Here is a 13,386-nt window from a genome sequence, read left to right as displayed (position 1 = left end):
GAAAATAAAGCTGAGGTGCAGTAGTGGCACAATCTCCTGTGCGGCTCTGCAGCTGCAGCGTTCTGTGGGTGGGCGCCCTGGGACTGCTGTCCCCGCCGCTGTCACCCTGACCCCAGCGTCAGAGCCGCTGCCCGCCCTCCCCGCCACGTGGCTCTGTCCTGCCAAGGTGAAACTGGTGCCTGCAGCCTCGAACTGCGGCGTTCCACCCACAACGGTCATCACCATCACCGACGAGAGGCCGGCCCCACGATGCTGTCTCTCCTCCTGATCCTCTCTGGCCTGGGCCGGCTGACTTCTGCAGGCCAGCGTAAGTGAAGACCTTGCTGCAAGGAGGGCCTCCTGCCTTTCCCTTTCATAGTACCCCACAGCGAGGAACAAACACATCACCTTCATTGTTCCTGAAGTTCAGGCCAATCTAGGGATTGGTCCATCAGAGCAGGCTCAGTTTCAGAGCACCAGAAGCGCAAAGTTATAGCTATTTCTTACAAGACCTTACACAAGAGGGCTCTTTGATTTCTTCTGGGGCGGTGGGGAAGGAGGGATCCTGGATGGGGTTGGTGACCTGGAGCCCACATGTCTTCTCACACTAAGAGCTGAGGCCAAATGGCCTTGGAATGCCTCTGGACAGCAATTGGGTGATGCTGCCACTTTTAGAGGAGACTCTTCCTGGGGTTGCTCAGAGTGTAGTGTGTGTGTGTGCTGTAAAGAGTGATGCAAACAGGTCCAGAATGAGGAAATGCTCACACTTGCTTTTCCTTACTGCAGGTTTTGAAGCGCCACTTCTGCAAATTACAGTGCCACAGAAAATTGAGAGAAACACCAACGATGACGATGTTTCAGAAACAAATGTAATTAATCACTTTACAAAATTCTAGATATTTTATTTTTGCTGGACTTCATGGCCCTAATCAATTTATTCATAAACCTTTATAAAATTTTGTTTGCATTCTAATTCACTGTGCTAAACAGGTGTTTGGCCTGAATGAGAGCAAACGTTTGATTTCTTTCATTGCCCAAGTAATTTGTAAATACTGTATAAAGTATTTTAAAACAGAAACTCAGGACATATATCTTAAATTCCCATAACAAAATGTCACATAAAGTTTACTGGACTCTTTTAGAAAGTATGTACATTTAAATATATATTTTCATGTAATACTAATATTTATCAAGTAATACAATTTTAAAATGGCAGTATATAAACATGCCATTTGTACATGTATGTATAAGTCCATTGTAACAATGAAAGTAATACCACTTTAATATGATTAAAATAATAGAGTATGTACATTTTAAAACTAAATTTAGATTAGTAAAAAGAGTTGTAAAGTGAATGTCCACACCAGTCTCCAAATATAGAAAATCTGAACTAAATGAGTATTTAGACATGTACACAAATACATATATATGTATATATTTTTTATTGTTGGGTATTCATTGAAGGTACAAGAAAACAAGTTACACTGATTGCATTAGTTAAGTCCCTCTTATAATTGTGTCTTGCCCCCAAAAGGTGTGTCACACACTGAGACCCCCACCCCCTTCCCTCTCTCTGGTCTTCCTTTCCCCCATCCCTCTCCCTTTTTCTCTTTCTCTGCTTCCCCCTACCCCCATCCCACAATGCACCATCATGTACTAAGTCATTAATTGTCCTCATATCAAAATTGAGTACATAGGAGAGACTCAAATTAACCACATGAAAAAAACCAACAATCTCATATATCAATGGGCAAGAGACAAGAATAGAACCTTCTCTAAAGAAGATAAATCAATGGCTAACAAACATATGCAAAAATGCTCATTGTCCCTAATTATTAGAGAAATACAAATCAAAACCACCCTGAGATATAATCTAACCCCAGCAAGAGTGGCCCACATCACAAAATCTCAAAACTACAGATGCTAGTGTGGATGTGGAGAGAAAGGAATACTTTTACCCTGCTGTTGGGACTGCAAACTAATACATCCTTTTTAGAAGGAAGTGTGAAGAACCTTCAAAGAACTCAAGCTAGACCTCCCATTTGATCCTGCAATCCCATTAATGGGCATCTACCCAGAAGGAAAAAATTCTTACCATAAAGATACTTGTACTAGACTGACATATACTTTTAATGATCATATATAAGTGTATTTTCTTTTTCATTTATTTACAAAGTTAGATGTACTTTTAAAATAATAAGTATGGCTCATTTTCATAACTGCATGATATGTCATATGGATGTAATATATTTTACCAAATTTTGGGCATGTAGAGATTTTCATGAACATTCTTTGATTATCTTTTTCATAGTATCAACAGGCACATCTTTAAATATTTTGGTAAATACTACAAAATGTCCACTGGAAAAGTTGCATTATACATATCTGACTCCAATTAACAAACAATGATGATGCATACTCTATCTTCTCTATCCCTCACCAGACTTTGTTCAACTTTTTTTATTCTCTGCTAATGTGAGAATCATAATGAATGTTCCATTGTGTTTAACTGGTGTATTTTTATTTAGTTTTAAAATGATATGGCTTTATATATTCTATATTGACTATTTGAATTACTTTTTCTTGTTCATTTGTTATTGATTTTGACTTCTTTTTGTAAGTTTTAGCAGTTTTTGTTAGGATGTTGTTTTGTAGAAGGAATAAGTACTAATTTAATTTTAGTAGAAAGTCTAAGATTAATAATGAAATGTCAACTGAAAAACTCCCAGACACTAAGACAAGTTTTATAGTCTGAGTAGTCTAACTCACTGGCATCAAAAAACATCTCATGATTATATATTTATAAAAGATATTACACCAAAAAAGTAAATATTTAGAGATGCTAAAATGCCTAGAAAATCATATCTTATAGAGGGAAAATGCCAACCAAGAAACAAAGGTACTTATCCATGATAACATCAGTAAAACAACAGCAATTAGAGTACACACACAATTATGAGCGATAAGGACAAACACTGTTACTAATGATAAAATATTTAGATCACTAGAAAAATCTAACAATTCTAAATTTTTATGAATTCAATAAAATTTCTTTAGCACATACTACAGCTGATAAAACTAGAGGGAGAAATTGTTGAATCCATTTTTACAGGGCAATCTTAAAATGTTTTACTCAAAGTTTGGTTGACAAATCATAAAATATTCATAAAAATAAAGAATATTTGAACAACAACAAAAGATGTTATTCAGTGGACATATGTGTAAAATGTGAACTCAGTGAAGTGAATGCATTTTTTTTTTCCACTTCTCGTATTTTTGGGGACTCACTAGGCTCTTCAGAGTGTCACACATGAGGCTTGTATTTAATGACAATGCATTTCATGAAGCAAGAGAGGAGAATTCAGGGAAACAGCAACAGCCGCTACCCCCCCCAAAAAAAAACAAAAAAACAAAAAAACAAAAAAACAACTCCTCAGTGAGATCTCTATGAGGCAAGTTTCTGACTTTTCCTTCCCAAAAGACCTATGGGAAGAATTTTGGCTTTGGGAGAATGTTCCTCAAAGCTTCCCTTGACACTTTGAGTAGCCAGCCCAGTCTTGTAAAAATAGTTAAACAAACATTGAAGAAGTTGGTTTGGTTATGGTACTTTTGATCACTAAACAGCTTGCTTTATAAATCTTACTACCTTTGTGTAGCTGAAAGACAACAACTTTTAGACTTACAGATATCCCCAGAAATAAAGACAGAGTTTTTCCAATGCAGTTGTAATTCAATTCCATTTCCCCTAGTAATAACATATTTTTCTTGAGGATATTGTTGACCATAGCAAAGAAAGAAAACTAAAAATAAAATACTGATAGTATAACATTTATTATCTGGTAACAATTCAGTTAGAGTAAAATTTAAATAAAGATTAGAAAATTCATTTGGAAATTTGTAAATGTACTTCTAAGTATTTTATGAGTTGAAGAAGAAATAATAATAATGATGGCCATTATTCAATAAATAATGGACTAGAATTGATCAATAACATAGAGAAATTTGAGTCATGTTGTAAATTGTATAGGGTCATAACTTATAACTAACATTTAAATAATGGAAAACAACATAGAAAAATAATTTAAATCCTTAAAAATTTTATAGATGATACTAAAATTAAGCTATAAAATTAGTGAAAGAGAAAACCAAATTAAGATAGCCTGCATTTATAACATTAAAAGGCGATTTATGCAAATAATATAAAACATATTTTGGTGAGACAGACTAAGGAAAAAGGAAAGGATTAGGAAAAGCATGAAATAAAAAATACAAAAGAACAAATAGAACAATGAAAAAATGTATGCCTATAAATTTTTATTTAAAGAAAATACTTAAATTTATAAAATTATATGTTAAAATAGCTTACAGAAGATGAAATAAACAATATTAATAGAAAGTAAAAACCTTGTTGAAATTTTACTCTTTGCACCTATTCCAGAATATATTAATTTTAGAGAAATGTATTTAATTGTATCAAAATGAACAAATCTGAAATTTCTTTTGAATATATGAACTCCTGCTACACTAACTCAGATCATATTCCTCAAAAACTTGTTTTGCCTTTTCTGATCTATCCAACTTTACTATTTTGTCATCTTAAACTTCATATGAAAAAGATTACATGGTGGTACTTCTTTGTGTGTCTGACTTCTTTAATTCAGCCTACTATTCTTGTAGTTTGTGTCATTTCATGTATCAGGCATTTCATACATTTAATAACTGTATAACATCATAAAACTTGATTTATTAACCTATTGTTAGACGTTGTCTACAGTTTGTGGACATTACATTACAAGTAAATCTGATATAAAGAAACATATTTCATTGATATGTGCTTTCCTGGACGTATGTCTAGTAGGAAAATTCTGGTTGACAGAGTAAGTGCACATTCACATATGTTTGTAGAAATCTGGTAAATGGTTTTTAAAGCAGTTATACTCTTTCACATTTCCATTAACAGTGCAGGAGAGTTTTAGTTGTTATACTTTTTGATAAGACTTACTAATATTTTCTAGTTGTTTCATATTTGTTTATTTTATTTCTTTTTCTCTGTCTTCCTGGATTATTTTGCATACCATGATGCATAGTAATGATGAGTGACTAGTTGAATATTTACAGGCTGGTTATAAATTACAAAAATATCACTCTACCTTCTAGGGATTGTCTTTCAAATTTCTTAATGGTGTTTTAGGATTAACAATAGTTTTAAGTTTTGATGTTATCCATTTAATCAAATATTTATTTTATATTTATTCTTTTATCTTCTATTTAAGAATTATCTTCCAACTCAAGGACATGGACAGATTCTTGTATGCTTTCTACCTGAAACTTCATAATTTTAGTTTTAATATTAATTTTTTAAGTGATTTTATTTTATTTTATTTATTTTGAGACAGAGTCACTCACATTTCATTACCTTTGGTAGAATTCTGTGGCATCACAGCTCACACAAACCTCAATCTCTTGGGCTTAAGTGATTCTCTTGATTCAGCCTCCCAAGTAGCTGAGACTACAGGCACCCACCACAACATCCAGCCTTTTCTTTTTTTTTAGAGAAGAGCTCTGGCTCAGGCTGGTCTCCAACTCCTGAGCTCAGGGAAATACACCTGCTTCAGCCTCTCAGAATGCTAGCATTATAGACATGAGCCACCACGCCCAGCATAGTTTTAATATTTATGTTTGTGATCACCTCTAAATTTTATTATGGCATGAGGTATAGACCAAGGTTCATTTTATTCTCATGTAGCTATCTATTGAATTAACTCCATTCATAGAAAATAATATCTCTTTCCCATTAATTAAATAGTCACTGGAGTTGGAAAAAAGACATTTTATGGATTTATTTTTAGAATCTCAATTATTTATTTATTTATTTATTAAATCATAGCTGTGTACATCAATATGATCATGGGGCACCATACACTTGGTTCATAGACCACTTGACACATTTTCATCACATTAGTTGACATAGCTCTCCTGGCATTTTCTTTTTTTTTTATTTATTTTTATGAAACCATAGCTGTGTACATTAGTATGACCGTGGGGCACCATACACTTGGTTCATAGATCGTTTGACACATTTTCATCACATTAGTTAACATAGCTTTTGTAGCATTTTCTTAGTTATTTTGCTAAGACCTTTACATTCCACATTTACTAGGATTCATATATATCCTTGTAAGATGCACTGCAGGTGTAATCCCATTAATCCCCCTCCCTCCCCCCTCCCTTCCCTCCCTTTCCCCTTTCTCCCTATTCTTAGGTTATAACTGGGATATAGCTTTCATGTGAAGGTCCTACATTACTTTCATAATAAGGGTGAGTACATTGGGTACCTTTTCTTCCATTCTTGAGACACTTCACTAAGAAGAGTATGTTCCAGCTCCATCCATGTAAACATGAAAGAGGTAAAGTCTCCATCTTTCTTTAAGGCTGCATAGTATTCCATGGTGTACATATACCACAATTTATTGATCCATTCGTGGATCGATGGGCACTTGGGCTTTTTCCATGACTTAGCAATTATGAATAGGGCTGCAATAAATATTCTGATACAAATATCTTTGTTATGGTGTGATTTTTGGTCTTCTGGGTATATGCCCAGTAGGGGGATTACAGGATTGAATGGCAGGTCTATTTTTAGATCTCTAAGTGTTCTCCATATCTCTTTCCAAAAGGAATGTATTAATTTGCATTCCCACCAGCAGTGCAAAAGTGTTCCCTTTTCTCCACATCCACGCCAACATCTCTGGTCTTGGGATTTTGTGATATAGGCTAGTCTCACTGGAGTTAGATGATATCTCAAAGTAGTTTTGATTTGCATTTCTCTGATGATTAAAGATGATGAGCATTTTTTCATATGTCTGAAGGCCATGCGCCTGTCTTCTTCAGAGAAGTTTCTCTTCAAATCCCTTGCCCAGCCTGCGATGGGATCCCTTGTTCTTTTCTTGCTAATGCGTTTGAGTTCTCTGTGGATTCTGGTTATTAAACCTTTGTCGGAGACATAACCTGCAAATATCTTCTCCCATTCTGAGGGCTGTTTGCTTGCTTTACTTACTGTGTTCTTAGCTGTGCAGAAGCTTTTTAGTTTGATCAAGTCCCAATAGTGTATTTTTGAAGCACCTTCAATTGCCCGGGGGGTCCTTCTCATAAAAAACTCGCCCAACCCAATTTCTTCAAGGGTTTTCCCTACACTCTCTTCTAATATTTTTATAGTTTCATGTCTTAGGTTTAAATCTTTAATCCAGTGAGAGTCTATCTTGGTTAATGGTGAGAGGTGTGGGTCCAGTTTCAGTCTTCTACAGGTTGCCAACCAGTTCACCCAGCACCATTTGTTAAATAGGGAATCTTTTCCCCACTGAATGTTTTTAATTGGCTTGTCAAAATTAAATAATGGTAAGTAGCTGGATTCATCTCTTGGTTCTCTATACTGTTCCAGACATCTACTTCTCTGTTTTTGTGCCCGTACAATGCTGTTTTGATCACTATCGATTTGTAGTATAGTCTGAGGTCTGGTAGTGTGATTCCTCCTGCTTTGTTTTTATTTTTGAGTAATGTCTTGGCTATTTGAGTTTTTTTCTGATTCCATATAAAACGAAGAATTATTTTTTCAAGATCTTTTAAAGTATGACAGTGGAGCTTTAATGGGGATTGCCTTGAAATTATATATTGCTTTGGGTAGTATGGACATTTTGATAATGTTGATTCTTCCCAGCCATGAGCATGGTATATTTTTCCATTTGTTAACATTCTCAGCTATCTCTTTTCTTAGAGTTTCATAGTTCTCTTTATATAGATCTTTCATGTCCTTTGTTAGATAAACTCCCAAGTATTTCATCTTCTTTGGTACTACTGTGAATGTCCTTAATTGTTTTTTTCAACTTGACTATTGTTGGTATATATAAAGGCTACCGATTTATGAATGTTGATTTTGTAACCTGAGACACTGCTGTATTCCTTAATCACTTCTAAGAGTTTTGTAGTAGAGACCCTAGTATTTTCCAGATATACAATCATATCATCTGCGGAGAGCGAATGTTTGATCTCTTCTGACCCTATGTGGATACCCTTGATTGCCTTTTCTTCCCTAATTGCGGTGGCTAAAACTTCCATTACAATGTTAAAGAGCAATGGAGACAATGGGCAGCCTTGTCTGGTTCCAGATCTAAGTGGAAATGATTCCAATTTAACTCCATTCAATATGATATTGGCTGTGGGTTTGCTGTAGATGGCCTCTATCAGTTTAAGAAATGCCCCTTCTATACCAATTTTCTTAAGTGTTCTAATCATGAATGGATGTTGGATGTTATCAAAAGCTTTTTCTGCATCGATTGAGAGAATCATATGGTCTTTGTTTTTTAATTTGTTTATGTGCTGGATTACATTTATAGATTTACGTATATTGAACCAGCCTTGAGACCCTGGCATAAAACCAACTTGGTCATGATGTATGATTTGTTTGATATGTTGCTGGATTCTGTTTGTTAGGATCTTGTTGAATATTTTTGCATCTATATTCATTAGTGATATTGGTCTATAATTTTCTTTTCTTGTTGGGTTTTTTCCTGGTTTGGGGATCAGGGTGATGATTGCTTCATAGAATGTGTTGGGTAGTCTTCCTTCTTTTTCTACCTTTTGGAGCAGGTTGAGTAGTATAGGTACTAATTCCTCTTTAAAGGTTTGGTAGAATTCTGACGTGAAACCATCTGGTCCCGGGCTTTTCTTTTTGGGGAGATTTTGTATGGTTGATGATATTTCTGAACTTGATATGGGCCTGTTCAACATTTCCACTTGTTTTTGATTAAGTCTTGGAAGGTGACGTGTTTCCAAGTAACGGTCGATTTCCTTCAGATTTTCGTATTTCTGAGAGTATAGTTTCTTGTAATATTCATTAAGGATTTTTTTGATTTCTGAGGAGTCTGTTGTTATTTTGTCTTTGTTATTTCTGATTGATGAGATTAGAGATTTTACTCTTTTTTTCCTGATTAGGTTGGCCAAAGGTTTATCTATTTTGTTGACCTTTTCAAAAAACCAGCTTTCTGATTTATTGATCTGTTGTATTATTCTTTTGTTTTCAATTTCATTTAGTTCTGCTCTGATTTCGGTTATTTCTTTTCTTTTACTGGATTTGGGGTTGGATTGTTCTTCCATTTCCAGTCTCTTGAGATATCCCATTAAGTTGCTTACTTCCTCTTTTTCCATTCTCTTGAGGAAGACTTGCAGTGCTATAAATATCCCTCTTAGAACTGCCTTTGCTGTGTCCCAGAGGTTCTGATAGTTCGTGCCTTCGTTGTTGTTTTGTTCCAGAAATTTGGCAATTTCCTTCTTGATCTTATCTCTGACCCAGCTATCATTCAGCATAAGGTTATTTATCTTCCATGTTTTTGTATGAGTATGCAGATTCCTGTTGTTACTCAGCTCAAGTTTTATTCCATGGTGGTCCGAGAAGATGCATGGAATAATTTCTATTCCTTTAAATTTGCTGAGGTTAGACTTGTGACCTAAGATGTGATTGATTCTGGAGTAAGTTCTGTGGGCTGATGAGAAGTATGTGTATTCAGTTTTGTTGGGATGAAATGTTCTGTAGATGTCTGCTAAATCTAAATGCTGGATGGTTAGATTTAAATCTAGAATTTCTTTACTCAGCTTTTTGTTGGAGGATCGATCCAGCACTGCCAAAGGAGTGTTAAAATCTCTGACTATTATAGAGTTGGAGGAAATCAAGTTGCTCATGTCTTTTAGAGTTTCTCTTATAAGTTGAGGTGCATTCTGGTTGGGTGCATAGATATTAATAATTGAAATCTCATCATATTGAGTCTTACCCTTAACAAATATGAAATGACCATTTTTGTCCTTCCTTACTTTTGTTGGTTTAAAGCCTATTGTGTCCACAAATAAAATTGCAACTCCTGCTTTTTTCTGGATACTATTTGCCTGAAATATGGATGACCATCCTTTCACCCTGAGTCTGTATTTGTCTTTTAAGTTAAGATGTGACTCTTGTACGCAACAAATGTCTGGCCTGAGTTTTCGTATCCAGTCAGCTAACCTATGTCTCTTTAGAGGGTAGTTTAACCCATTCACATTAATGGAGAGCATTGATAAGTTTGGTGAAATTTGGGGTATTGAGTTTTTTGAAAGTCCAGTGGGCATTTTTAATCCTTTGCCATTGTGGAAGTTAGAGTTTGATTAGAAGTTTCTGAGTGAGTTTACTTTTGTAGTAGAGGATTGGGTTGGTTATTATGGAGGATAGGTCTGAGAATATCCTGAAGAGCTGGTTTAGTTATGGCAAATTTCTTTAGCATATGTATGTCATTAAAGTATTTAATTTCTCCATCGTAAATGAAGCTCAGTTTAGCTGGGTACAAGATCCGGGGTTGAAAGTTATTTTGCTTGAGGAGATTAAACTTTGATGACCACCCTCTTCTGACTTGAAAAGTTTCAGCAGAGAGATCTGCAGTCATTCTAATGTTCTTCCCTTTGAAGGTAATAGATTTCTTTCTCCTGGCAGCTTTGAGAATTTTCTCCTTCATATTAACTTTAGTGAAGTTAATTATGATATGCCTGGGGGATGTCTTATTGGGGTTGAGTCGTGCTGGGGTTCTGAAGCTATCTGCTATCTGAATTTCAGGTTCTCTAGGCATGTCTGGAAAATTCTCTTTCATAATTTCATGCAGAAGGGCCTCTGCGCCCAGTGAGGCCACTTCATCTGTTTCAGGAATTCCTATGAGATGGATATTTGCCTTCTTCGAGTTATACCAGAGCTCTCTGAGTGAGTGATCCATTTTTGCTCTCCATTTCTCTTCCTCTTTGAGAGTTTGGGAGCGTTCAAAGGCTTTATCTTCGATGTTGGAGATCCTTTCTTCTGCTTGGTCCATTCTGTTGCTAAGGGATTCCACTGTATTTTTCATATCTTTGAGGGCTGCAAATTCTTGTTTCAGTGTGTCTAAGTCTTTCGTGGTTTTGTCTTTAAATTCGTCAAATTCTTGAGACAGCTTTTGAATTTCTCCACGAATTCCTAATTCCATTTTGTTAATCTTGTTTGCCATCCAAATTCAGAATTCAATTTCTGACATCTCAGCCAGTTGTTTGTGAATGGGATCTTCAATTACATCTGCCGTATCTTTCCTTGGGGTTGTTAATCTATTCTGGTTATTCATGTTACCAGAGTTTTTCCACTGATTCTGCCCCATGATTGTTTTACTCCCTTTGATTTTCCTCTGTTGTTTTGTCGAGGACCCGTACAGTGCTGTGGCCTAAGAAACTGGGGCCCTGTTTGGTGTAGAGGGGATAAGTGGTTCTGACTTGTTTTCAGCTGGTTTCTATGTGACCCTAGTGAAACAGCTACTCTGGGTTGAAGTCTCAGCTGTGGAGAAATACCAGCAATTAAGTCACCCCACCCACCACAGGCAACAAATGGAAAAGGAAAATCAAACCTTCCTGCAACCACACACCCAGGGCACCACCTGGATAGTCCCCAGGTGAGTGACTCAGTTCAAAAGGTCCAAGTCAATTGTCTCAGTCAGCAGCTGCCTTGGGTGGGAGAGTTCAAGAGGTCTCTGGGAACTGGGTCACAGGGGTCTGGTGACTGCTCTAAAATGGCTTGCTCCAGTGCTGCGTGGAGTCAGGAAGAGCCAGCAGTAAATAGATCTGTCTGGGAAGAATGATGCCTCCTTCCCCACCTTGCAGCTCTGTCACACCCAGTCTCTACTAGCCCCACAGGGCTGTGACCCAGTCAGTTGTCTGCAGTAAGCAGATACTGCAGGGGTTTGCACCTGCCTAAGTCACAGGGTAGTCTGTGTCTGCTCGACTAGGCCGCTATTCTCTGTCTTTATCCAGTAGGGAGTGGTGTGGCCTGTCAACCTTGGGCACTTGATAGAGGCTGGAGGTGTTCACTCAGTTCCAGCCCCACCCTTAGTTTATGTTACTGGGTGAAGGGAACAACTCTGTGGGAGTTTGTTTCTGACCTTGCCAGATTCCTCTGCAGAGGAGAGGCTTATTTGAGTTCCCAGAACCTGTGTCTCAGGCCCTGTCTTTAGTCCTGCGGGTTTGTATTCGCAGCACGATCAGTTGTTGGCTGTAGCCTCTTGGCCTCCTTTGTCTATAGGCTGGTGATCCCCTAAGGGCCAGGTGCATCTTAGGCTCAGTAGAGCGGTTCTCTGGATCAGCCCCACCCTAGGAGTTTCCCGGCTCTGCGGGTGTGTTTTCTAGTCCCCGTGTTCCACCCAGGTCGGTACCGTCTCCATAAAACCCTTTACTCACGGGGCCTGTGTTTCAAGTCCCAGGTCTGTTCCATGGTGGTTGCCATCTGAGAAGATGCTCGGCCTCATCTGGTTGCCCAGGAAGACAGGAGGAGAGGCTATGGGATATCTGGGGGTGGGCCTTGTTATTGCTGAAGATGGCTGTTGCTCTGCACCTCGGGGCACCACCACTCCAGTGTAATTCCCTCTCAGCCAACCATTGTCTTCTCGCTCCTTTGCTACAGAGTCAGCACTGGCCAGCTGCAGTCCAGGTTCTGTCTATACCTCTTGAGAGTTCAGCCAAGAATCTGGACTCCTGAGGGGGCAGGTCTCCAGATCACAGAGTGAGAATGGAGGGGTGTGTTAGGAGCTCAGGGTTACAGGTCGTAACACCAAGCTCATTGAGACCAAATGAACAAATAAACAGATACAAAGGTTACCAGGCACATGGGCCCATAGATATAGAGATAGACAGAAACACATAAACATACAAGCAATAGCCACGACAACAGCAATATAAGAACAACTGCAATAAAAATAGTGATAATCGTAAAATAATTGAAAGAAAGGAAAAAAAAGAGAAAAAAGTGGTGTTAAAAGGAATGTTAAGTGAGAAGAAAGAAGAAATTAAAATTAGAAGACTTAGAAATAAAAAAAAATCTATATAAAATGTAATAATAAAAAATTATCGAAATCTCCTCTAAGAAAATGGTGAGGAAAAATCAGACAAAAAGAAAACAACAGCAAAAAAACAAAAAAAGCCCCACGAAAACCAAAACAAAACAAACAAAACGAAACGAAAAAAAAAGGCACCAACTGCAAAAATATTCTTGTGGTAGAAATATACCTATAAATGTCTATATGTCTGCTGTAGGGATCAACTTTCGTAGGAATATATTCATACTGCAATATACTTTCAGGACACCAGGTGGCGCTGTGACTGGTTTTGAGACTTATACCTGGTTTACAGTTTATACCGTTATCATGGTAACCACCTTCCATGGCCGATCGCCATTTTGGAGTTTCTGTAAAAGTTTGTCGCCTAAGAATTGTGCAACCTCTGCTGTTCTCCTCTGGACAGCACTTGCGACCGACCCTCCCACTCAGTGCAGGTGTCCACGCTTCCTAAGTCCCTCCACTCTGCTCCCAGGTTCCCCCGCAAACTGGT

At 37.3% G+C, this 13,386-nt stretch overlaps 1 protein-coding gene across 1 annotated transcript in view; it reads left to right on the top strand.

The window, feature by feature from the left end:
- Window positions 1-249: 249 nt before the first annotated feature.
- LOC128576584 (A disintegrin and metallopeptidase domain 3-like) overlaps window positions 250-13,386 on the top strand; it is a 180,964-nt gene continuing 167,827 nt past the window's right edge. Inside the window, exons 1-2 of the mRNA XM_053578828.1 lie at window positions 250-307; window positions 766-848. Of these exons, the coding sequence (XP_053434803.1) occupies window positions 250-307; window positions 766-848 (141 nt within the window). The remainder of the gene's footprint in view (window positions 308-765; window positions 849-13,386) is intronic.

This window comes from Nycticebus coucang, chromosome 24 (assembly GCF_027406575.1).
Source record: "Nycticebus coucang isolate mNycCou1 chromosome 24, mNycCou1.pri, whole genome shotgun sequence".
NCBI lineage: Eukaryota > Metazoa > Chordata > Mammalia > Primates > Lorisidae > Nycticebus > Nycticebus coucang.
This window is presented reverse-complemented; position numbering and strand designations above follow the sequence as displayed.